Below are 27,606 nucleotides of genomic sequence, written 5' to 3'. Positions count from 1 at the left end.
TAACAGAACAGATAAAACTTTGTATAAACCACTCGCAATTTTTTTGACATTTACTGCACAAAGCCAACGGTAAACAAACCATATCGCAACGATGAATAAGCTAATGATACCATGCACTCTAGTACAGTTGGAAGCACAAATGGAATAAACCGAACATTCGTCCAAGACGCTAAAACGAATAGTTTTCAAGACGTTTTTTAAAACGCATCAGCAAGAATGGGTGATGAGGTATAAAAATTGAGAAATAAAAAAATCTTAATATTGACACGCGTTTTAAAGCATGGAAATAACACGCTTGAGTTCTACATGCGATGATTTTCACACGTCACGTTTGAAGTTGAAACGTTATTTTGGTTCTGAGTCAAAATCGAGCACAAGTAGTTTGGTTTCTTCAGTCCCGTTCCTGCTACCCACCGCACACACAAGTTTAGTTTGCGACGCTCGTATCCGCCACACCACGCCACCGGAACCACGAGAATCTAACGTAACTAAGTCTCGAACAACCTAGAAATATATTAAGTTTTTTATAATTTATAACATGAAAATATTCTAAGACTTTTTTAAATATACATTTTTTCCTAAAAACATACTACGTTTTAAGTTGGTAATAATTCGTGACACAAACAGTGCAAATTTTATACAGCTTTTTTAGTTCATTTCTAAAGATATAGTAAATTTATAAAACTCTTCTGGTAAAATAATTTCTAAAGTAATTTTTGTTACTTGTGACATATTGTAAATGTAATACAGCAACAGCTGTTCTAGTCAATTTATTCTCCATGCTTGGATTATCTTAAGTTATTGATAAATATATTACAGATCTGTAACCAATACCTCACCTTCCCAGTTTTAACATCCCATAACTTAACAGTTCCATCATCAGAACTCGTAATCACAAATTTCCCGTAGAATTGAAGGCAAGTAACCGCGCTGTGATGTTTATTTGAACCTAGGAGTGATAAATAATATTTTAAAACTTAATAAACAAAGTTGTCCGACGCCGTGGCAGAGTGGTTAGCGCACCTGGGTCTAATCTAGAGGTTACAGGGCCATGCGAGAATAAATAAGTTACATTCGTGGTAACTTGTAAGCCGGCACGAGGTGTACGAAACAGAACATCCGTGTTATAACGAATGTCCCACCAAGCAAAGAGAAACTGGATGAAAAAAGTTACATTCATTGAAATTCTCACCTTCCAAAGTCTTCAAGCATTCCCCAGTTAAAATATCCCAAACTTTCACGGTTGAATCAGCGTTACCCGACACTAATATATTATCCCGTAGTTCCATCCCTGATGTTAACGACTGATGTCCCATCAACGTATGTAAACAAGTTCCTCGCTCAATCTCCCAAACTTTGATAGAAGTATCGAGGCTTCCACTTACAACATAATGGCCGTCGAACTGCAAAGTAACAATATAAGTCCCGCGGCACAATGGTTAGCGCACCTGTCTCTAACCCAGAGGTAATGGGTTCAAGGCTCTTCGCCGCTACAATTGTGGGCGTATGTGTCCTTGAGCATCACTCACAGAGTAAAGTACAAGGTAGTTCATAAGCGGTAGGGATGTGCCGAGCCGAGCCCGAACTCAAAAGCTCGTGCCCGAGCGTCTCCTTTTTTGACGCTCGGCGCTCGGCTGAAATCTGGGCCGAGCGCCGAGCCTCATATGCTATTGCTATAATGTTGCACGCGAGAAAAAACTATAACTATACTGAAAATACTGAAAATGAAAAAAAGTGAAGCTACTAAGAGAAGATAACGAGAACAGTCAGCGTAGCTTCCTTTTTAATTATTTTTCGTTCGTTGTGAATTTGCTCTTTCGCAAGTAACGAATCGCAACGTTAGTGAAATTGCCCGTATGGAATTACAGCCGGTGTCAAATTACACGAGCGCGCAATGTTCCTGTATCTGATTTTAAATAAAAAGCTAATAACTCTTAAACTTTTTTATAATGAAATAAATGAACTGCTGCAACCATGGGGGCTGTTTGTGTTGTAATGACAGATCCCATTTCCGCACACACACACGCACCCAGACAGAAAGTGTTAAAACAGGCGTTGCATTCAATATTACTTTCTTTCGCTGGGAATTGGAACATGTTTCGTTTAATTGTTACGTCACTTGTCCTATAACAACAACTATAAATTATGACGTTTCATAATATAACAATCGGGAAGAAGTTCCCACTCCCAACCAACCACAAGTTCGAAACCTCGTGTATGAGCGTCACATTTTTACGCTCTGCGCCGGTGTAGGATATAAAGGAAGACGCATGCGGTAGCATACATTCTACACCTAACAAACGAAGCAATCGTTGTGAACTTATTCTCGTGAATAATGACGTAATGAAACTCCGGTTCTCGTGCGGTGCCATCAAACGATGTTTTTTGGCCTCTGTCCAAGCTCGACCGGGACGATACTATGTAATATCATATTGCAATCTCTGTTGGTTCCAATTTACTGATATCGTCGCTCTTCGCTTTTATATTTGTATCAATTAAAATTTACATAATCGCGATTTACCTGCATTTAAACTAATCATCAGAAACAAAAATTATACACAAACTACAGATCGTATGGAAGCGAATAAAACACGATTGTTTTATAACAATCTCGTTTGTAATGTAACAATCGTAATGGTTTATTAAAGTTATTCTGGCGTGAATAATCGTTAGATTATCCACGATGGACATGCGTAAAACTTACACCAATGTTTCATTTATTAAAAAGACGTTTCTAATTAAGTATAAATAATGTAATATTGGTCCTAATTTACCGCATAAAGTAGAATAAAAAGTGTGCAAAACCAATATCTAAAGCGTTTATTTCGCTTTAGAGATAACGTTGTTTTTATCTGTATGACAGACCCCTTTTGAACGCGCTAGTTGCACCACTGGCTGCAAAAGTTATAAATACTTTTTAATTAAATATTTTTTATTGGAAATTACGAAACGAGACGTCTTTTTAACCGCAAACCACGTGCTCTGTAATATTTAAATTAGCGACGCTTTTCGACTGAATATGAACGCGTTCTCGTACGCCTTTCTCCTTGATGACGTCATAGGTGCTCGGGCTCGTGCCGAGCTTTTCGTTGAAGCTCGGCGCTCGGCGAACCCGAGCTTTTACAACTTCAGCACATCCCTAATAAGCGGGCATGAGGTGTATGAAACAGAACACCCATGTTATAACGACTGAGTTGCCCCGCCATGCGAGGATTAATAAGTTACATACGTGGTAACTTTAAGCAAGCACGAGGTGTATGAAACAGAACACCCATGTTATAACGACTGAGTTGACTTTAAAAATAACAAAACATTATAAAGTGTAAAACCTATCCAAATAAAAAGAAACAAACATTACAAAATTATGTCCGATTCTGCGAGGTTCACAGTGACACTCTCTATGGGTCCTAGGATTTAGGCAAGGATTGGCCCATTATACTAACATAATGAAATAGTAAAATTGCATTATTTACAAATAAATTAATTCCTGTTATGCCTGGACTTTGTCCGTTTTGGGCTTGTTAATACGACTGTGGCGACGTCATTGATTATTCGTTAGTAGTTTTAATGCGCCAAAAATACAAAATTTTAACATAACAATAATAATTTTTTTGGAAATTTTGTAGTTTTTCTATTTCTATTACAATTACCTGAAGTAAGTATACGTAATTAGTCATTGATTGTGTTAGTATTTATGAGCACAAAATTACAAAATTTAGACATAAAATCACCTGAAGTGAGTAGACACGATTAGTGTGTCCTTGTAAAGTATGCAGACATTCCTCCGTCTCTGGATCCCAGACTTTCACCATGTAATCGTAAGCCCCCGATACAACTCGTTCCCCGTCGTAACAAACGCAACGAACGGCTGCCATGTGACCCACAAGACAATGCGTGCATTCACCCGTGTCAATGTTCCAAGCACGCAATGTTGCGTCACGTGAACCACTAACAACGCTGTGGGTGTTGGACATAAGATTAAGTATGTAGAAAAAAGTAAATAAACAACTTTTGAAAGTAAATAAAAATAAACTAACAGTAGTATCTAATATGTTACTGTAGACGTTTAAAGGTTTAAAGTTGATTCAATTTAAACAAGACACTGTTGGCATCCAACACCAAATTTAGTATATTGACACAAAAATTAAATAATGAAACTTCAAAATCAACTGCAGTATGCAATTCTAAAAACACATTGATTTTCCCACATAACAGTTTACATATGTTATACACCAGGTAGCAACAAATTCAAACTTACATATTATCATGAAGTGCTAAGCATCTTACAGTTGATGTATGACCATATAATGTGTGGACACAAAGACCTGAAAATATATTGACATTAAATAATTATTCCAATATCTAAATATATGTGGTTGGCTCGCCAAACCTGGAGGTAATGGGTTCAAGGCTCATTGCTGCCATTGTGGGCGTATGTGTACTTTGGCAAGACACTTAACAGCAATTGCTGCAACCTAGTGGACACTAATGGGTTGTCTAAATTATCAGCCATATAAAAAAAAAACAATCACCCACAAAGTTACATATGTGGAAACTTGTAAGTGGACATGAGGTGTATGAAACAGAACACTCGTGTTATACCGACTGTTGTTGCCCGCCATGCGAGGATAAATAAGTTACATACATGGTAACTTGTAAGCGGGCACGAGGAGTATGAAACAGAACACCCGTGTTATAACGACTGTCGTTGCCTCGCCATGCAAGGATAAATAAGTTACATACGTGGTAACTTGTAAGCGGGCACGAGGAGTATGAAACAGAACACCCGTGTTATAATGACTGTCGTTGCCCCGCCACACGAGGATAAATAAGTTACATACGTGGTAACTTGTAAGCGGGCACGAGGAGTATGAAACAGAACACCCGTGTTATAACGACTGTCGTTGCCTCGCCACACGAGGATAAATAAGTTACATACGTGGTAACTTGTAAGCAGGCACGAGGAGTATGAAACAGAACACCCGTGTTATAATGACTGTCGTTGCCCCGCCACGTGAGGATAAATAAGTTACATACATGGTAACTTGTAAGCGGGCACGAGGAGTATGAAACAGAACACCCGTGTTATAATGACTGTCGTTGCCTCGCCACACGAGGATAAATAAGTTACATACATGGTAACTTGTAAGCGGGCACGAGGAGTATGAAACAGAACACCCGTGTTATAATGACTGTCGTTGCCCCGAAGTTACATACAACAAACACAATTACCAGTATCTGCATTCCATATTTTCAACGTTCGATCGGTTGACCCGCTTATAATGAGATTCTTCCTCATCTGTGAAGCCCACACCCCCCCTGTGTGGCCGGTAAGTGTTCGAAGGCACTGCAATGTTCAGAGAGTTTTGTTTTTTATATTATACAGTAGGATGGCTGAAGATAGAACACTTTTTAACTCTAATTTTTCGTCCCATTTAGTAGTAAACAAAGAACATTCAAAGAAACATAAAATGTCCTCATGACTCTCATAGACCGTTGTTTAAAACATGATCAGGATACTTAGATACTATGTGCTAAAGGTGTTTCATCTTCCCCCACCCTACTATATATATATATATATTATTTTTTTTAAATATAATAATTTCAGTGTTTGTATTTTTATAAAAAAAAAATTATAAAAAATCATTGTTTTGTAAAATATTTTATAAAAATTATAAAAAAAACATTGTTTTGTAAAAAAGTTTCTAAACTTTTATTGTTTATTTTTTATTGTAGATTAAACGTTTGAACATTTTACCTTTCCAGAAATAGCTGACCAAACTTTAAGTGTATTGTCATCAGATCCACTCACGATTCGTGAGCCGTTAAATTGAAGACAAGTTATCACGTGATCGTCGTGACCCTTTAGTAACTGTGATGCATGAATATAATTATTGTGATGTGAAAATTAAGGTAAAACTCTTTTACAGACTATATAATACAAATTAATATCTACACATAAAAAATGTTTTTAACCTAAAACACTTTTTCTTATAATTTTTTTGAATAAATAAAACCAGCTTAAACAGCAATTGAAATAGAACATTAAAATTTAGGTTTGAAAAATTAATTAGTATAAAAAAAACAATATAAAAGTAAATTCTAAACAAATGATTATTTTGGTATATTTTGCGTCACACCAACCGCAAATAACTTAACATACATTTGGTTTTGGTGTCTTAACTGCCTACATTGATAGTGGTCTTGTTAGTTTTAAAAGTAAAAACTTATGTTTCAGCAGTTATACTTATTTGAGTATAGTCTAATACAGTCTCACCAGGTGTGCACGGACCACCCTAGGTTGCACAAAAATATGCCCGGGGTGCACCAGTACAAAAGTGTATACAAGGATGCATCACAAACTTCAACAATTTTCAGCAATAATATTCAGTTTTGAACATTTTTAACAAATTTAGCCACTTTCCTACAGTTTTTATATGAATTCTATATCTTGTATCACTGGGAATCGAGAAGCGTCATTGGTTTTACGTTAAATCAATCAGGGGTGCATGAGTTCGTCGCAACAACTTTAGGTGTTCACCAACCCAGGAAAGGTTGAAGAGCACTGGTATAATAATCTACATTCTGTTGTAGCAATAAACAAGTAAACATACCTTTGGTGTTTTAGTGTTCCCGCTTCTCCAGTTCGCTTCAATCCTTGCATGGCGTAAGAACGAAGCTTTCCACGTACTTCCACAACCAACGCTGCGTTTGGATTTCCAATTATTCCTCATAATCTTCGTCATGTAAGGTTCGCTGATTCCTTCCTCCAAACACTTCTCTCTCCACATTAAATTATCTTCAGACAAAATCCTCCAGAATTTACAAGTTTGAGCGGCGATTAGAAGATCTTGTGGTTGGAGGAAGCTCAGGACATAGAGCGCAAGCTGAAAAATTGTTTTTATAATTATTTAATACACAATCATACATAAATTTTTTTTTTTTTGAAGATGAATTTAAAGAAAATCAAATATAGTACTGTGGGGTAAGATGGGATACTGTCAGCACCTAAATCCCATATTTCCTGATCGTGTTTTTAAGTCTCAAGGATTCGAAATATGTTCCATCTTACCCCATCGATGAAGATAAAACTGCCTCATACTTTATTTAAATTGTTATAACCATAAACATTAAAAAATTGGCACAAAAACTTAAACTTTCGTATAAGTTGTATGTTATCTGCAAGCAAAAGCTTTGAGACAAAACTCCCACACCATAAACAAGTTCAAGTCCCACCTCCTTGGGTAAAAGTGAAATAAAATCTCGTTGAAACTGAGGTTCAATAACTTCCAACATATGTCTAACTTCATGTGGTTGACACACGCCGATCAAATTCTCCAGAACTTGGATCTTGTCGCGGGCATTCCATTGTAGGAACCTTGAATATAAATTATTGTAGGAACCTTGAATAGTTATATATATTTGTTAAATTACATCAATTTCATTATCAATGAGTCTATTATCGGCCAACGTTTATCCATGCCTAGCAGAGCAAACGCAATCCTGTTCTGTTACATTAGTATTTTTTTCAAACATAACTATATTGTAACCAACTAGAAATTTAAATTTCATTAAACAAGAAACGTGCGAGCATATGAGCACCAGATCAGGGTTTAAATTGGAGAAATTTATTACAGGTTAACTATCACTAAGGGTGTCACTTTATGAAGAAAAGCATAACCAAATTGGTCATACCATCATAACAACAATATAGTCTGACTCTCACATCAATCTTAACAAAGCAACTATGCTTGTAGTCACGCTTCAATGAGCATGAGAAGCATCTTACTAAATATTGTGATTTACAAAAAGTGATTCTCACCTTTAATGATATGGTTACAATTTTAAAACGTATATAGTTATGTGGGTAAAATGGGATCCCTGGATACTTTCATCCTATTTTTACAGGTATTTAACTCTGTAAATATCTTTTGATAACAGCTATATGGAACGAGAAAAGAGAATAAAACGTGTCCCATTTTACCCCAGCCTACTTTTTTAAATTAACAAACAATTTGGTTTTGATTGTAACATATTCAATGACATAAAGTTATTTACAAGTAGTTTAAAACAAGATTAAAACACAAACCAGACATTGAAACATCACCAACCTTTGCAACCATTCATTATTACCAGGTGGTGTTTGGTTAACTTTGGTTGGCGTGGTTGGTGCTGTGATCATCCCATTGCTTTCCACAGGCGGAGCATCACTATATATATATGTGGTTAATTTAAACACAAGATTTGCAGAACTCAAAATCAAAGGAAGCCCAAATCTAAACACCTTTTTGGAGCTCTACTTTACTTTTAGACATATTTTGGTTCAAATTAATTCAATAATATTAATTAAAGATAGAATCAGCTTTTTCGATATATAAATCTGTAGCATATTAGTTTATACAGTAGGGTATTAAAATCCAAGGTCTCATGGCATGCCTCACTGTAGGACCTCACCCATATAGAATAGAATGTGCATATACAATGTTTGGGTAATGGGCCAACTCTGGCTTAAATCCCAGGTCCCATGGCATGCCTCACTGTAGAACCTCACCCATATAGAATAGAATGTGCATATACAATGTTGGGGTAATGGCCAACTCTGGCTTAAATCCCAGGTCCCATGGCATGCCTCACTGTAGGAGCTCATCCATATAGAATAGAATGTGCTTATACAATGTTGGGGTGATGGGCCAACTCTGGTCTAAATCCCAGATCCCATGACATGCCTCACTGTAGAACCTCACCCATATAGAATAGAATGTGCATATACAATGTTGGGGTAATGGCCAACTCTGGCTTAAATCCCAGGTCCCATGGCATGCCTCACTGTAGGAGCTCATCCATATAGAATAGAATGTTGCATATAAAATGTTGGGGTAATGGCCAACTCTGGCCTAAATCCCAGGTCCCATGACATGCCTCACTGTAGGACCTCACCCATATAGAATAGAATGTGCATATACAATGTTGGGGTAATGGCCAACTCTGGCCTAAATCCCAGGTCCCATGAAATGCCTCACTGTAGGACCTCACCCATATAGAATAGAATGTTGCATATACAATGTTGGGGTAATGGCCAACTCTGGCCTAAATCCCAGGTCCCATGACATGCCTCACTGTAGAACCTCACCCATATAGAATAGAATGTGCATATACAATGTTGGGGTAATGGCCAACTCTGGCCTAAATCCCAGGTCCCATGACATGCCTCACTGTAGGACCTCACCCATATAGAATAGAATGTGCATATACAATGTTGGGGTAATGAGCCAACTCTGGCCTAAATCCCAGGTCCCATGACATGCCTCACTGTAGGAACTCACCCATATAGAATAGAATGTGCATATACAATGTTGGGGTAATGGCCAACTCTGGCTTAAATCCCAGGTCCCATGGCATGCCTCACTGTAGGAACTCTTCCATATAGAATAGAATGTGCATATAAAATGTTGGGGTAATGGCCAACTCTGGCCTAAATCCCAGGTTCCATGGCTTGCCTCACTGTAGGACCTCACCCATATAGAATAGAATGTTGCATATAAAATGTTGGGGTAATGGACCAACTCTGGCTTAAATATTAGAATATTGGGTTCAATTCTTATATATAGAACAAACAACCTACCTGTTACTCCCATCTGATACAAGTCTGGTTCTCCGTGTTGAAGTTGTTCTTGTAACAGCTTTGTGTGGAACGGGTGACGCAAGTGGAAGGATGGCGGTTCGTGTTGCAACGATACTTCTGCTGTAGAAGTATGAAAAGTTTAATCAACAAGAAAATTTCTTTAACAAAGACAAAAAACAAACAGGGCGAATGCCAAGTTCAAATTGGAGAAAAAATGGACAAAAGAGAAAGGTTAATAATATGCCAGACACTATATTAATATTACTGTGGTAAGTATGACAAGTTTAATTCAAGGAAAACTTTTGAAACAAATAGGACGGAAACTATATAGGCGAAATAATGGGAATATAAAATACAATGGTACGGACAAAAACAAATCCAGTGAAATGTATAATATCGGATATAGTTGGGTGGGGAAGATGAAACACCTATTTATTATATTTTCTCATTTGGTTATAACCAAAAAACATTCAAAGAATTATAAAACCGTATCCTCACCACTCCCATGGACCGTTGTTAATTTTTAAAACATGATCAGAATATTTGGATGTTATGTGCTAAAGGTGTCCCATCTTACCCCACTCTACTCTTATATTTGACAAATCATTGGACAGGATTTTTTTCTGTTACATTAAATTTCGGTAACACTTTATCCTGCTAAAAAGGCTTTATACTAATAATTATAACTCATACCTAAGTAGAGATAATAATGAGAAGTCTATTCATCAGATACAAACTTAAACAACTGGCCATAAGATGGGTATTAACCTATATATCAAAACCGCCAAGTTTTGCTTTATTCATGGGGTGGCCGGCTATAGTGACTAAAAATCACGTGACAGAACAATCATTATGATGTCATATATGATGTCAAAAGCCATGCCACCCCAACACTGCATAACTTGGCCTCTATAACATATATATATATATTGTTCCTGGCGGCAACTATCTATATAGGGTAATGTTTGCTGCTTTACAAGACAGATACAACATGGATGTCCATGTATAACTTAATAGTAAATATTGACCACCAAAGTTTATGAGTTAATAAATAGCAAGGTATTAATTAATTACCACACTCATACTATACAACTACTTAACATAATAAACTTAAAAATTAGAAAATTTTTATCATAAAAAAGATACATTATATAGGCTACAAAATATATTTATATATTATATACTATAAAAATATATGATTTTATTCAAATAATCAAGAAACATATATATATACAAGGTAATATACTTTTTGCAAATACTATATTTTATAAGTTATACTTGCCTGCCAAGTGAACCATAATAACATAACTAGTAAAGCACCAAGTAGCTAACATATCAACATAAGTAGCTACATACCCATGTATTGACTTGCACGCCTTCTTTTCAGGTGATTTCTCTGAATCCAGTTCATGCTTTCTTTTCATCTGAATAAAACCCAGTGTTAAATCACAACCTAATAATAACATGCAGTATATATATATATATACGTACATATATATGTATGTAATATGTAAGGTATATTTTTACCTGTGAATACCGAAGCCTATGTGTCACTCCATTTATAACACGTAGTTTTTTACTTTCCCTCATGGCAGTCCCATATATGAACCACAGCTACTAAGCCTAAACACCCTTATCTATAAAATATTTATAATACATGAGACATGTCTTAGCAGACAGACTGCACACTTGTTACATGCGCGAGTAGTTGTAGGCCGAAGTTGTAAAGTCTGCTCGTATTCTGTTCTTGCTCGCTGGCGGCTCAACTAACTATAGTAGTATTGACGCTCAGCAATGTACTTATTACTTCGCAACGGCCCATATTTCGATTACTTTTTTGCGCCGTTATTCCTATTCTACAGTTTATCAGACGCAAAGCGCGAGTCTGCATATTTTAATCTAATTTCGCTACAATTAAATTGAGTTAACTCTCCACACACGATGTGGGGTTTGCACCAAATCGCACGAATACATGTTCAATATCGCGCTGAGCGTGCGCGAGATGGAAACACACAAGCGGGAGTGTGTGTGCGTGCACGCGAAGTAGCACCGGCCACGCATCAGCAGACAGCATACATCAACGTTGAAACAACCTAACGTTTAATTCGGTATGTTGCCTGGTCTCACTTACAAACAATACGATCTATTTTAATGCTTAATGCTGATGCCGAAACACACGTGTATTATATTCAATTAGATACATGAAACCAAATGTTTTTATGCATATTACATTGTAGAATATGTTTTTAACCGTAGGCGTGTTTTTTACGACTATATCCTGTCTTTTTGTTTAACTATACTTCAATCTTTGCTACCGTAATCAACGAGAAAAGTAACAGGTAATATTATTATTGCGATAAATGTCCAATAACAACAGTAGTCAAGTGCCAACCCTAACAACAAAGCTGTCACGTAATGAACAAACGTATAACAACGGACCGCGCAGATTAGTAAGTGCATATAATTCCACACGGTACTTGCCGTTGGGTATACAGCTGGCCGATAACAGCTTTCGTTTAATTTCTAACTTCCTACAAACTGAAGATACTTTAACATAAACTAGGAAAGTAACATATAAAGCATATGTAAGCCAAGTAGATGTGTTCTATTACTCTCTAAAGATCTCACAGCAATATCAACATACGTGGTAACTTGCAAGCTTACACGAGGTGTATGAAACAGAACACTCGTGTTATAACTTATAACGACTGTCATTACCCCGCCATGCAAGGATAAATAAGTTACATACGTGGTAACTTGCAAGCTTACACGAGGTGTATGAAACAGAACACTCGTGTTATAACTTATAACGACTGTCTTTGCTGCCCCGCCATTCGAGGATAAATAAGTTGCACTACTTATGTTTAAAGATGAACAGCTGCAATAAGCTTTGACACTTGTTATTATATGATTATATGGCATATGCTACCTATAACAGTGGTTCTCAATATTTCTATATTAAGCTTTGTATGCAATAGTAATCTGGGAGAAGACAGGATACTGTAGCACATAAACCTAATAATTTCTTATCCTATTTTTAACAATACTCTTTTAGTGTTGTAAGGATACAGTTATACAATTCTTTAATTTTTTTGTTTTCTAACAAATGGTATGAGAAAAGAAAATGGAAGCATGGATCATTTTATCCCACCCTGCTATAAAACTTTTTTTGCAACACATACCAAAACTTTTTCATAAACTACTGCTGAAAAATAGTCATATTTTGTCTATTTAACTTCTTATGCACTTTGTGGTAGATACCTGTAAACTAAACATTAAATAAGCAATGGGAATAAATAAAACGTAACTGACAAGACAACAATAACTCCAACAAATGTTCTGCAGTTAAATTTTACAACTATAGTTATAAAAACAAAATTGTTCTGTTGTTCTGTTGTTCTGAGGTAGTTTGCTGGTAACTTCAGTTTAAACATTTGAAAGATAACAGAGTGAGGCTTGTACTGACATGGTAGCATAATAACACAAGGTATTACCTGATACCAGGTGTCTGATATCAAATATTGACATTGCACAATATACGTCAGGGTTTCGAGGGTAGTGAAATAGGCTGGCTAACTTTTACTAATGGAATATTACTTAAAAGTTTTAGCACGTGTTCTATATTACGTGGGTGAGGCCCCGCAGGATAGCACGCCATGGGTCCTAGGATTGAATTGGCCCATTACCCTAAAATCTGTTGCTTCAAATTTGATTTCAGCATGTGTTGGGTAAAAAATATATTTAAGAAATTTTGCTTCTGCAGCATAACAGTCAACCTGATGCTGTACCTAAACAGTAAACACCTAAACAGAAAACAACACCTACATACAACTAACACATGACGATAAATTTCAATATAACTTAAATAAATAATAACGACTTGCTTTCACCAATTATAGTACGATGGTATCTATACAAACAAAGTTTGTTTCATAGACATGCGCGTCTAACTATCCCTTTATCTCCCTGCATAGCTGCATTATTAAAACACTGGCACATATGGCTTCACCATCCATAAGTACTGTATTATGGGGTAAATAACTTACCACAAATTTCCTCGTTTGATCTGAAGAACTTCCAGCAACAACAGATTTTTTTGAGTTTTTTAATCGAACAGAGCCACTCAGTTCGAAGTTTAAACTCTCTGAAGATATTTGTTTCAAGCGATTCATTTGCCCACGCGTTATACGTCCGATTGAAAACACAGAGTTGATGTCGGTGTCCCCGACCGAGTCTGCAAGTTTATCTGACAGTCGTCTACTTCGGGTCATGTTTTCTGGAACAAAATATTAATGTCAGATTTTGTGTCAATCAAGATCAAATACAACAAAATTCGAAACATACAAAATTAAGTCCAAATAATATAAGAGATTAGACTATCTAATGTCTAATTTAGATATATATATATATATATATATATATATTTCATGTAAATAGCATCGTCAGTCTGTTATACAAACAGAATCTGTGTGCTATTAATACCATGATAAAATATAAAATTGGTAATATATTATCATACAATGTATTTTGGCTTTTCTATGATAAAGCATAAAATACCAACACTGCAACACATCATGATAAAACAATAACCTAATAGGCCAAATTTTGCATATATCCCAGGTCTTTATAAAGACCTCGTCCTCACCCATACAGAGAATAGCCTCTTAGTAATATATTATATTACTTGTATCAGAACTTGAATCAGAGGAGCTTGAAGAAGCAGCTGAGTTGGAACTTTTGGAGGACGAACATTTTTCTCGTTTCCCCCGAGTTTCCCTTTTGTTACAATCACCTTCACCTCCACCTGACACAAATACTGTGTTATAAAGTTATATAACACACTATAGGCGCCAAACCTGGGGTGGCAGGGTGGGCAGGTTTACCCTTAAATTTTCTACACTGCCACCAAACTTGCTATAAACAAACGCACGTCTAACTATCCCTGCCCTCCCTACACTCTAAAAATTTTGTCACCTATTTGTATTATACACAATATTTAAACGAAAATACCTTCCTCAGCCAATTATAAATAGTAAGTAGTCTGTTTTAAATAATGTATGGCGTCTTTGTCCCACACTGTATAAGAAACACTTGGGATAGACACGCAGCTGCACATTTGCAGTTATCGTCAAGAGAATTCAATACCAACAGCAGTTTCTATGACGTCATAATCAGAACAGTGCGTCACAGATGATAAACAAGACTTTAAATTTACTATAACTTTTGATTAAAAAAACATTTTTAAAATTGTTTTACACAGGCATGGTCTATAAAATAGGCCATGCATGATAGAATTCTATAAACATATGTTTTAAAACATAGATGTAAAATTAAATAAAAGAGAAAGCATTCATGCTGTTCTTAATCTGTTGTATGGCATTTTTGTGAATTAATGACTCATTTACATTGTATTTAATGAGTCCCTTGTGGACCATGATCTAAATATAACCACAAACATCTGTGTAATTCATAATAAATTTGTGTGAATATTTTCTTGTTTAAATTTAAACTCACGTTTATTGCCGAACATTGTTCAAAAAATCAGATGAACATGATCACCAACCTTCAGCAAACATCTGGAACAAAAGATTTTAAATTAATATTTGTCTTTCATTGTTTAATTTAATTGTTTTAAATTGTCATTAATACTTGTATTTGGTAGTACACACTAATGGTAGAGTGGGGAAGACGGGACACATTTATCGCATAATATCCAGAAACCCTGATCATATTTTAAACAATTAACAACGGTCTATGGAAGTCTTAAGGATACGGTTTTATAATTCTTTTAATGCTCATTGATTTCAACTGAATGGGACGGGAAAATAGAATGAAAGGTGTCCCAACTTCCCCCACCCCACTGTATTATGCACATGTAAACTAAAAATAAAAAGAAATAAAAACGGAATCTATGTCAAGTCACCTGAAGTCCAAACAAAACATTAAAAGTATTTTTACCTGAATATATCAAATGTACGACCTACTATAGTTATTACTCCAAGAATAAAAACAAATTATATCTTGCCCTAATGTCTGTGGATTTAAACACAATTAAGTTAGAGAACAAGTTCAGTTTCAACAATTTGCATAAAAATTAAAAACGAAATGAAATATCGCAGAAATATTAAGTAAATATTAAAAATTAAAGATATTTTGAATTAGCTACCAAATGTAATTAAGAAAATCATAAAAAACACAGTTTATTTTTTGACAAATATAAATAAAAGAACCGATTATAACATTGAAGAATGGGTGATAAAGTTAAGTGGATCCTAACTGTTCAATACGCTTATTATATTTTAGGAGATTCTTTTTTACTTTGTTGTGTGTTTAAGCCAGCTTTTAAGCTGCTTTATATCAGCTCAATTACAAGCTTTCTTAAGTAACATATCTACCAATACACAATGTATGATTTTTCGTTGGTATGCCCCTTTAAGTATCATACTTATCAATAGGCTATGAATCACCACGCATCATAACAATATAAATCATAAGAAATTTATATGGCGGTGTATTGAGATAAATATTTAAAAATAAAAATTAAACAAAATATGATGACAATTAGAAAGAACTAAATAAAACATTTTTAAACAAATTTAAAGAGTATAAATTACTAAAATTAGGAAAATAAATCCATTCAAATAGTTACTTAAAACTCAATAAAACGTTTCTTTAAATTGACTAAACTAGTATAAAATTAGGAAACTGTAACTTAGAAGACTTATACAGTTTATTTTGTGCTAACACTATAATGCACATCTGGAAGAGATTTTAAATTTTCGGCAGCCTTTTCGGGCGTGATGTCTCGCTGTGGTAGAGCTAACATTTCATAACCAACCATAAATTTTTGAACAGTAGCGGACCTTAACAATGGGGGATAATAATGTGCATGTAACTGCCAGTGGCTTGCATCACTTTCAAGCTCTGGCCCAGTTGGTGCTCCATGCCAACCCATACTGTAAGGGAAAGAAACTTTGAATAAATTATCATATTTGGTAAGCAGGAGTTTCATTGCTTCAGCCAGTGACTGTTTTTCCACATCTTCTAGATCTGTCATCCTTAAAATATGACGTTTAGGCAACAACATGGTTTGGTAGGGCCACGTAGCCCAGTATGGAACGACTGCAATCCAATTATTGTTTTCCACGACCGTGCGTTCACCAGATTTCGATTCCCTTGCAGCATAATCAACCAACATCGGAGAACCGTATTTCAGGAAATAACTTTTCTGGGTTTTATCCGAAACACGGGGTTCATTTGGGAGAAAAGAACTCGCCCACACCTGGCAATGAGGGTGGGGGTTTGAACATCCCATTATTGCACCTTTGTTTTCAAATATTTGAACCCATTTGTATTTTGCTGCCATTTCCTTTATAATTGATATCCACTCATTTATAACGTTAAGTATTTCTTCCTTTTTCATGACAGGTAACGTCACGTTTGAATGAGGATGGAAACACATCACTTTACATTCGCCACTAGCTGGTGCCATCTTAAACAATGGATCCTCAGAACATGCAGGGGCGACTACATCACTCATCAAAGCTGGGAAATCATTGTTAAATACATACGTGGATGTATATTGTTCATTCTGCTTTCCACTTGACCGAATGTTTCCTGGACACAGTGGATTCTTTGGATCATATTCAGGAATTTGTGTTTCTTCATTTTCTTCTACTTTCCCAGCCCACGGTCGTTTCAATCGATGAGGTGACACAAGGACCCATTCATCCTTTAATGGATTATATCTGAGGTGCTGATGCTCGTTTGCATTAAATTCCATACTGATTTAAAACAAATAATATAGATAGATATAAATATATAGATAGGCCTATGTAAATAAAACTATATATATATATACAGTATATTTATGTTACTATGGCATATCTGATTTTACCGCATAATATCTTTGACCAATGTATTAGGTCCTAAACTAGTGTTTTTCTTCACTTTACTATGTTCAAAAACACTGTTACTGCACTGAAACCTAGTTATGATGAAAACGCACACAAACGACTACGAAATCTCAATCAATACAAAATCATCGTCAAAGTTTCGGTACAAACTGCAATTTGTAACTAGAATTTTTCACCACTCACAGTACAACCTAATGTTCATCCTTTCAATGTCATTTTTTCTCGCATTCTCTCTCGAATTAATTCGCTAGTGTTGGGGCTAAATCAGTACAAATTTTAACAAGAATAAAATTTAAATAAGATTATAAGTTGTATTTTTTATGTCACAAGTTTTTTCATTTTAGGCCTACACCACAACTTGAGTTATATTTAACAGCGCAAATTATATTATAGAAAAAGGCACACTGTAGAGTTAGATAAAATGTGACTAGTGTTCTGCCACAAACACAAAACGGTAAAACGTTATCTCTTTCTGCAGAATTTGTACACGTAGCCATGCAGTCACGTACAACTGATGTCTTCATTTCCCTAATCCCTGTCAAGTTACCACGTATGTAACTTTGTGAGTCCTAGTTTATATTATGTGACTGACAATTTAAACAACTCAAAAGTGACCACTCGACTGGAGTCGGCGTTGGATACAAACGCCCACTATGATAGAAGCGACGAGCCTTGAACCCATAACGTCTGGTTTAGAGGCAGGCGCGCTAGCCACAGTGCCAGATATAGTAGGGTGGAGTAAGATGGTACATCCCATTAGGGAACAAACAGAATATTTACACAAATATTATAACCGTAGACCCGCGGCTCTAAAACAACTTTGTTAATCGTGTGAGGTCAAATAAATGGGCATCTATTTTTACAATAAGACCCAATGGGTTACATACGTGGTAATTCATAAACAGACACGAGGTGTGTGAAAGAGAACACCTGTGTTTTAATGACTGTCGTTGACCCACCATGCGAAAATAAAACAAGTTTTTTATTTTGCATAAATAAAGATTAGTAGAAACAAAGCAAGGATCAAAGCTGTAAAAACGGTAATTATAAAGAAGAACAAATCTAAATGAAATGATCAACTTTATATTGGAATATGGGTGTAAGCTGCTACAAAACACATCTAAATACAAGGGAATTTATATGAAATATTATACGGTAAGCACGGGAATATGATATCAGTGGTTAACATGCTACAAACACAATATTCATTAAAAGTTTTATCAAAACATGAACAAAATAATTGAAGTATATGAAATAAGGCTTGGAACATTTTATGTAACTATTGCTCGACAGCAACCTACGTGAAAACAAACGGTTAAAAGTAAATAAAGACAAACAAAACGAAATAATTGAAGAAGTAAGTGAAACGATTAGTTGCTGATATATTATATAAGGGTAAAACGAACTTATACGTAATTACATAGTTTGATAGTCCTACATGAAAACAAACAATTAAAAGTAATTAAAGACAAACTAAACGCATGCACTAACTTAACTACATTATAACTGGCAAAGCAACACAAGGAAACTGAGTAACGTGGCAATAGAACAACAAGAGAGAGAGCGCAATTAATCAAAGTCATTTTTGTTCCATCACAATGTGATTGTTGATACATAATCATGTGGGATAATAGTGATTATGACATCATCAAATAAAACAATGGATGGTTAAACATTGAATCGAGAGAAGATAAAAATAAATCATTTCTTTCATCGGTTTTAAAACTTAATGAACAACTCAGTGGTCACTATGATCTTAATATACAACAGTATTCTTAACTGGGTGAATACATTTTGCAAGAGTGAATGCAGAGGGGTGAATGGAATGTTCATGTGCACATTGATAATTAGACACATATTTTGTTGCACACATGATGTTTCATGGTTTTCTATCATAGATGTGCGTTGATATCTTATGTTGGTATAAACAAATATGCTGCACAGTGAAGTTTGTTACTTTATGGAAGGGATGAAATTGAAAGAACTGTTGGAAAACGCAACTAAAATTTAATGATTTTGTTTGAATTAAATTTTGTTCCATCAGTATTTTCTAAACATTTCCTTTAAATATAATTCGTGTGTTATAGTGTTGGGGAAATATAGAAATACGGGAAGAATTTAAAAATCAAGTCATTACTGCCAAAATTCTTTATACTGAGCCAAATACTGATCCTTATCAGTATGTACATCAACTATTTCCTCCAAGACAAAATCCTGAAAAACAAACGATAATTTAGGATTGTTATTTAAAATAGTATATGGTTACAAAATCCATTTACCGCAACCGCAAAGTAAAGGCATATAATATAAGAGGGAGTTTCCCTGGACGCGATATTTATTGTAAACCTCCGTTTTTGAGTTTTTAATCCAATAAAACTGGTTAAAAACATTTTTTTAAGGGAGCAACCGCTCCCTTGTGGAATAATATAGATAATATCTTTACTTTTAATATCTTTACTCTTTAATATATAACGGCAAATGCTCTAACCCAGTGGTCACTAAAAACATAAAAATCCCACAAAAAACAATCACCCACAAAGTTACATACGTAGTAACTCGGGCCTCGGGGGGTGTTATAAGTTATAACGACTGTCATTTTCTGGCCATCCGAGGATAAATAAGTTACATTTATTCACATTCATATAAAAAAGGAGGGCATAGCCATAATAAATACATTCATAATGGATTTCTGCACTGATATGATTATAAGAAAACAGTAAAAAATGGTTGTAATAAACGGATTATTTATTCGAATATACAAGATATATTTGTTAAACCTGTGGAGAATGTAATCGTTGAATTGCTTCTTCCAGTAAACGATTGTTTTCACTTGTAAGATGTTTCATACCAAGATATAGTTTCGATATTTTATCAAGACATTGGAACAATGGTCTTACATGTTTGACTGCAGGACCCTCCATCCATATTTGTATCTAAGCAGTTTAGTTAAAGTTAGAATAAATATGATACACACCAACTCATGTACAATAATATAATGGTAGCCGTAAAAACTATTTGTGGTTGTTACTATTATACAAGCCATCTTTCTATTGCTGAAGTTACGACACCAAGCTGTAATGGAGCGTGGGTAAGCAAGATGTAACAAAGTGCATTCATATTGTAACAATGCAGATTGTGATGCAGAAAAGAGATAAAGATGGCAGATACAATGTACCATTGAATGTGTCGGGGTAATGTAAAGCAAAGATAGGAACAAGTAAATTATATACGCATTGTGATTATATCTAATATGGTTGAGATCAGTGATTTTTTTATCTATAATGACAGATAATATTATGAAATAAATTAAGATTTTTCAAGCATTATTTATACTTTGTTTTGCCGATCCATTATTTTCCTGGATATATCTTCTATGTAGGGGTTCAGGTTCATGTCATTGTACACAGATACCAAACCAAGCTTATCCATCACATCAAGATGAGGAAGAAGGGCTTGTGTCGTTGAATCTGTCATCCGAACACAGATGTTCAATATTTCAATCTAAAGTAGAAACAACATATTTATGTTGGTTAATATATTTGTATCATCCATAGAAACTACAAAGACAGCAACAACATGATTATGATTGTCTACTATCATCACAATATTCACATTCATAGTGAGTAAAGCTGCTTTTTACACAACTAACCACAACATTGGGTGGCAATAAAGCAGGGATGTAGTCTGGGGTTTCTACAATTGTGCAAAAACATTACTTGCATAAAAATAATCACAACCGATGTTTCAATCTAAGATAACGCAAGGTTTGGAACACAATCGTGGGTAACGAGGTGTATGAAGCCACCATGTATGGTGTGCAACACCCGTGTATTAAACCCCTTGGTTTCCCACCCCGAGAATAAACATGAAAGTATCCTAACTTGACAGTGAGCATGAGGTGTATGAAGCCACCATGTATGGTGTGCAACACCCGTGTATTAACCCAGAGTTGCCCCACCATGTGAGGGTAAATAAGTGATGATGAAAGCAGTGATACAAGTGTTCAAACCATATGCAGATCATGATTTACCTTTAACTGATCAATAATAATCTGCAATACATGTTTGATAATCTAACTGAATATTTTCATGGTTCTTACTTTTCCAAGTGGAAGTTGTAAGATTTGCATTACATTATCTGGTTGATCTAAATGATCTCCATACAATACCCAATACTTTGACCATCGATCACCATTGACGTCATTCACTGTTAAATCCTAAATAATTGGAGCAATTAAAACTAGAGTGTCAGATAATATAAAACCAGATATATTGGGTATCATGTGTGCAAATGAAGTTTGTTTTCATGTAAACATTATAGATGCCACTTTGTGACAAATGAAGTTGGAGGTGCATGTCTTACTATTTAGATGTCACAACATTAATTGTAGTATGTACAATAGCTAAGTAAGTATAAGTTGATTAGATAGGAGCGAGATTAAATAACATTCCACTTCTAAGAAGAAAATGAAACACACTAACTTGTGGGTTTGTTAGTCGTTCAACAGCTTCATGTAAGATGATACGATTTTGTGCAGAAAGTTCCTCCTCATCTATTTCTAAGTCACTCACATTAGAAAGACACCAGGCTAACCAGTGTGTAGCATTCTCATCCAGTGGTGCAGATATATCAAGCTGTATCTATATAATGACAAATAATGTTGTAATAACTTGTAAAATAAAATAAAACTTTCAATCATTATTTATACTTTGTTTTGCCGATCCATTATTTTCCTGGATATATCTTCCATGTAGGGGTTCAGGTTCATGTCATTGGACCAAGATTTCAAACCAAGCTTATCCATCACATCAAGATGTGGGAGAAGGGCTTGTGTCGTTGAATCTGTCATTCGCACATCTTCGATCTTTAATCTTTTAATCTAAAATATAAACAACATATTTACGTTGGTTAATAAAATAATATATTTCAAACGTTATTTCAACAAGTCTATTATTATTAGATCTGACAAAGTTTCAAAGGCTTTATAGTGAAAGCTGCAGGAGTTTTGGGGCAAAAATGGTTTCCTACTGACCCAACACTTTTTTAACATTCATGAATTATTGTTTAAAACAAAACTTAGCAAATCATTACCAAAGCAAGATAAAAATATTTTTATTTAAAAAATTAAGTGATATTTCTATGTTTACAAAACATCAAGCGATTTCACCACCTAACCTTCTATTGTTACATCACATAGACTTCATTCAATGAAACAAACATTTTCAATTTTACCTTTGCTTGACTTTTATGCAATCCTCGAAGCAAAGTTTCAGCTGAAGCTTCATCTAAACTTTCCATGTTGAGTTTTAGGTCGTGAGGAGTTGTGAAGGTGTTGAATGCGAACACAACATCAGAGGCTTCTGTGGGATACCTAAGTATTGTCTTTATAAGCTGTGGCATGCACTCTTGAAACCTTTGTGTTATTTTTTCATCGTGGGCTTCATGCACCCAACCTGACAATGTTATCACATCTTGATCTTGTGAAATTAAAGACTTGAGGATAATCTTCTTCTCCTTGTAATCTTTAATCATGGAAGCTGGGAAAATCACTTTTAGATCTTCATATGAAGTGGAGTTACAAATACCATACATAAATCGTGTCACGACTTCCCAATGTGGATCATAGAAAGTGTCCATACAGCTGCGGAATTCTTCTTGTGTCATGAACAACATTAAGTGCAAAGCGGCGTAAAACTCGTGCGAGGTGAGATGGGTGAAGTAACTTCGTTTCTTTCCTTCCAAGATTCTCATTTTTAAATGATGGGACTTTTCAACATAGGTGTGCAGAAATATATCAACAGTTTGTTTGTTGATTCCTACTTCTTCAAAGTCGGCTTGCTTAAACACCAACTTTCTTTCAGCAAGTCCTTTGTATGCAAGGTGAGCAAGTTTAACCAGTTCTTGTCCAATTTCTCGTTCTGACATGTTTGTTTTTACATGATCTGAAGCTTTGTAGTTGGTAAGAGTATGAATGAACACATCAGTCATTGAGTTGATATCACGACCCGATGACACGCTTGAATGGAGACAAGCTACAATCTGAATACAGTTGACTGGAATTGAACACAAAGCATCCAAGTTTGGACGATCTGCCAAATATTTTTCCACAGTTTCAGTATTAGCTTCACCACACATCTGTTTAGTAAGATCCTTCTTTGCAGATTTATCCATACCACGCACCTCAGAAACCAAACCTTGTCGATAATCAGGGTGAAGCTTGTAAAACTGACCTGGTCTTGATGTGATAAATTTCACAGCATTAGGTAGAAGATTACCCATCAACAAGTTCTTGACAAAGACCTCTGGAATTTCCTTGCTATCCAGTTGACACTCATGGAGCCTTTCATTGGCTTGTTCTGTATACAGTTCATCCCATCCATCAATCGAAATAACAACATTTGGATTGTTGTACAGGAAATGAACCAAAGCTTTGTTCTCTTCATCAGAATGATTCCACTCACTCAAGTTGCCATACAGAAGAAATTCCAACAGAGTAACTTTCTTCTTTGGGTTAAATTTCTTCAGTGAGACGTGGAACAAAAACTGTGTATCTGGTTTTACTGATTTATCTACAACAATACAGTTGATCATCATCTTTAAAAGAGTGCTCTTACCAACCCCAGGTAGTCCAACCGCACAAACAATGTTACCATATCTTACTACATGCATGGCTTTGGCTTCAGGTGTGTTGCACTTCTCGTCTGCTTCTTGTTGAGCCACTTGTTTTGCAACATCAAACAGTTCCTCAATCAGTATAGAACCTTCTGGTGTGTACATACGTTGCAAGTCCTCACGTTGGTTTCTATGTAGCTTCCATTCATCATCTAATATTTGTCGGACCTTGGTTATTAAAAGTGGAACAGGCTTGGTGATACGACCTGGAACTGAAACTCCCGCTGGCAAGAGGGTTTCTCCACGAAGTTCTTCTATTATTCTTCTTAATAGCCGTATTAATTTTTCAACTGCAGAAATATTTGACAACCAATAATAAATAAATAATCTAAATAATATAACATGGTAGTTTTATCTCTGATATACACACCAGAAACCTTTAAGTCATTGTCACACACTGTTTCACTTTTCACAGTAACACAGCTTGTGAAATTCTCACTTTAAAAATCTTACAACAGACAACATGACAACTTAACTCTACACTCTTTACCATATTTTTCATTGCTGAATAAGACTACTTAAATGAATGAATGAATGTAACTTACTTTATCCTCGCAGGCCGGAAAACGACAGTCATTAAACACGGGTGTTCTGTTTCATACACCTCGTGCCAGCTTACGAGTTACCAAGCATGTTACTTTGTGGGTGATTATTGTATGGGTTTTTAATTTTTTTTATGTGTGTTCCTGATAATTTGGACAACCCATAAGTGACCACAGAGTTGGAGCAATTGCCGTTAAGTGTCTTGCCCAAGAACACATACGCCCACAATGGTAGCAGCGACGAGCCTTAATTGAACCCATTACCTCTAGGTTAGAGGCAGGTGCGCTAACCAACTGTGCTACTGTGCCGGACTTATACACATGGGAACAATAGCTCGGACATGCGGTGTTATATTTACAGGATATAGCACCAACAGACAAACAATAGACCATTTGACCCCAGACCTTATTTTAAACACAAAAAACACATTTGTGACATTGATACTACCAACCATTAAACATACCGAGTATATCAATAAGTTGTGGTTGGTTGGTTGCTTGTAGTTGGTTGGTTGCTTGTGGTTGGTTGGTTGCTTGTGGTTGGTTGGCTGCTTGTGATTGGTTGGTTGCTTGTGGTTGGTTGGTTGCTTGTGGTTGGTTGGTTGCTTGTGGTTGGCCTTCCTGTGTGAGTTGTTGCTGTGGATTATGGTAGTGGTAGTGGTGGTGGTGCACATTTTGTGTTTGGTGGTGAAGATGGAATTCATTTTGTGTTTGCTGGTGAAAATGAACATCTTCTGGGTTGTTTATCATCACAGGTCGTTGCTGATCATTTGTTGTGCCGGGGGCAGTGGTTGGGGGGGCAGTTGTAGAAAATGAAGCCAAATCTGTTCCTGCCTGTAAAAAATCGTAAAAAGGATAGAAACAGCACCACATTGGATATAAAGCAGCAACAAACTCTGCGACCCACTGCTGCACATAATATATACAAGATAACCAAAACAGAGTTAACATCCAATGAATGAAGATTGTAATTCACCTGAGTGGAGTTAGGAGCAGGTATGGACACATATTGTGAAGAAACAGTAGGTTGAGGTTCACTTATTGAAGGATGGTTGGTGTCATCGTTGCTTGATGTAAAAGCTGCATGAGAGCTTCCTGCTACTTTAGGCTGGTTGAAATAAGGATGTTTGAATAATAAATTTTATATGTTTCTTTAGGATCGCACATTAAAAAAATGGAAACTAACGAAAAATCAGGAATACAGGAATATATTGGTTGATTCATTGTATTAGATTATTTTACATAGCCCTATTTTCGTTACCGTTGTTCTTTGGTGTTTTTTCGTTACGCTAGCATTGAAGCCATTAGGTCACAAACGTCCGAGGGTGTAGTCAGCCCAGCATTTTGGTGGGGGCCAAATGTTTTATGGTTGTATTTTAAGTAGTCAGAAACATAACTGCAGCACATAGCAGTTTTTGACGAGGTCTCGCACGCGAGGGCGATTATTTTTCGGTTGCTCGCATGCTATTAATAAAAATAAAGCAAGACGGTTATTTTTGAGTGCTATTCTTAAAAATTGCTGCGCAAAGCATGTACATTTTCAAAACACATTCGGAAATCCTACTTAATTTGATACAGATTTGGTTTGTTGTTTAATTAATTGGAGTGCGTGGGACAAATTATGGTGCGCATAACCAAAAGTTTGTAAACATAAACATGCACCTGCCATACTCTGCAGATTGGGACAATTCAGAGAGACACTATATAAGGTGCCGTAAAATGTATACAATCTTACTGGTGTTTCATCCTGGGTATTTCTGGTTTCATTTCTTCTCCTTTCCATGGCATCCACTATATTTGATCCTTCACAATATTTTGTTCATCTGTGAAATTTGCGCTGCGTTTACATCAAACGTTTTGTAAAGACCAAATTCACGTTATCCTAGTAACAAGGGTAGCAACTAAAGTTTTACAGTTGCATAAGTTATCTTTTTTGTTGTAACTCAACATTCTATTTTTGTGCCGTACACTACCAATTGTGTGTTGTTTGTAGCAAACTCTTACAGTTATAAAAGACATAATTTTTTTTAATTTTTCGTTTAAACTAAAAAACTATGCGACTGTATGAGTTCTATTAAATAAACGACACATCAGCTGTAAAAATGTTGCTGAAACGCCCTGAAACTGTAAGGGTTCTAGTTCTACTAAATAAACGACCTACACAGTCAGTGCACCGCTTAAAAATAAAATCCTGTTGCTGTCAGTCATATTTCGGTCAGCAAAATATTGGCAAATTTTGGGCCAGATGAGCCAAAACACATGTTTAATATGTCTGGCAGAAACAGAATATATTACTATCATTAAGCTTAAAAACTGACATTTTGTTTAGTAAAGTATTTAACAATGCTGAACTAAATATATTAGATCAGAAAACTCCTGCATATTATAGCAGGGATTCTTGAACAGCACAACAGGGCCATAGCTCACTTGGATTCTATAAATCTGTTTGCGGCACAATAAATTATACTTCAGATAACAAATGCATTTTCCCATAAATTATTGTAAATTAGTGAAAGTTTTTTGGTAACCTTTCAGAAACTATGATCTAGTCTAGGGGACCATTAAGAAAATAAGCTATATAACAGTACTCAGTACACACTACATATGTTGTTACTACTTAAAAGTGGCTGGACACAGACTCTGCATTCGTTACTGTGAATGAATCGCAAGTGAAACGTTCTAAAAGTTTCTTCTCCGCCCGATAAAGGTTTGGTTGGGAAATATATTATGCGTGTGTAAACTAAAAACGAACAAGAAAGAAATCTGTGTCAATTCACTTTAAGTCTAAACAAAACATTAAAAGTATTTCTACCTGAATAAATCAAATGTACAACCTACTAAAGTTATTGCTCCA

The 27,606-nt window shown here is 35.5% G+C and overlaps 2 protein-coding genes and 1 pseudogene across 8 annotated transcripts; all 3 read right to left on the bottom strand.

The window, feature by feature from the left end:
* Positions 1-32: 32 nt before the first annotated feature.
* LOC149724669 (F-box/WD repeat-containing protein 7-like) lies at positions 33-27,600 on the bottom strand. 5 transcript variants are annotated; one of them, XM_089891915.1, is made up of 16 exons: positions 27,565-27,600; positions 15,137-15,198; positions 14,307-14,426; positions 13,669-13,898; positions 10,979-11,046; positions 9,623-9,742; positions 8,112-8,210; positions 7,237-7,378; positions 6,615-6,887; positions 5,759-5,872; positions 5,233-5,347; positions 4,259-4,325; positions 3,732-3,957; positions 1,193-1,403; positions 840-949; positions 33-504 (listed from the first exon to the last, which is right to left on the bottom strand). In XM_089891915.1, the coding sequence occupies exons 2-16, from the start codon at positions 15,150-15,152 to the stop codon at positions 346-348; spliced, it is 2,070 nt and encodes a 689-aa protein (XP_089748041.1). In that variant the 5' UTR covers positions 15,153-15,198; positions 27,565-27,600; the 3' UTR covers positions 33-345. The 5 variants fall into 5 exon arrangements, with proteins under 5 accessions (XP_089748041.1, XP_089748040.1, XP_089748043.1 ...); XM_089891914.1 differs by lacking the exon at positions 27,565-27,600 and adding an exon at positions 15,581-15,702; XM_089891917.1 differs by lacking the exons at positions 15,137-15,198; positions 27,565-27,600 and adding an exon at positions 14,479-14,617.
* Positions 15,655-17,852, bottom strand: LOC149724671 (galactose-1-phosphate uridylyltransferase pseudogene; annotated as a pseudogene). Its single transcript, XR_016386456.1, has one exon. The product of XR_016386456.1 is annotated as a galactose-1-phosphate uridylyltransferase pseudogene (transcript).
* LOC149724670 (NLR family CARD domain-containing protein 3-like) lies at positions 18,508-27,558 on the bottom strand. Of its 2 annotated transcripts, XM_089891908.1 has the most exons (11): positions 26,488-27,558; positions 26,014-26,216; positions 25,729-25,860; positions 25,217-25,586; positions 22,771-24,500; positions 22,247-22,417; positions 22,020-22,178; positions 21,638-21,754; positions 20,872-21,039; positions 20,316-20,471; positions 18,508-19,752 (listed from the first exon to the last, which is right to left on the bottom strand). In XM_089891908.1, the coding sequence occupies exons 4-11, from the start codon at positions 25,500-25,502 to the stop codon at positions 19,672-19,674; spliced, it is 2,868 nt and encodes a 955-aa protein (XP_089748034.1). In that variant the 5' UTR covers positions 25,503-25,586; positions 25,729-25,860; positions 26,014-26,216; positions 26,488-27,558; the 3' UTR covers positions 18,508-19,671. The 2 variants fall into 2 exon arrangements, with proteins under 2 accessions (XP_089748034.1, XP_089748033.1); XM_089891907.1 differs by lacking the exon at positions 26,014-26,216.
* Positions 27,601-27,606: the final 6 nt, after the last annotated feature.

Source organism: Ciona robusta, chromosome 14 (assembly GCF_009617815.1).
Source record: "Ciona robusta chromosome 14, ASM961781v2".
Taxonomy (NCBI): Eukaryota; Metazoa; Chordata; class Ascidiacea; order Phlebobranchia; family Cionidae; genus Ciona; species Ciona robusta.
The sequence above is the reverse complement of the archived record's forward strand: the minus strand, read 5'-3'. Positions and strand labels throughout refer to the sequence as shown.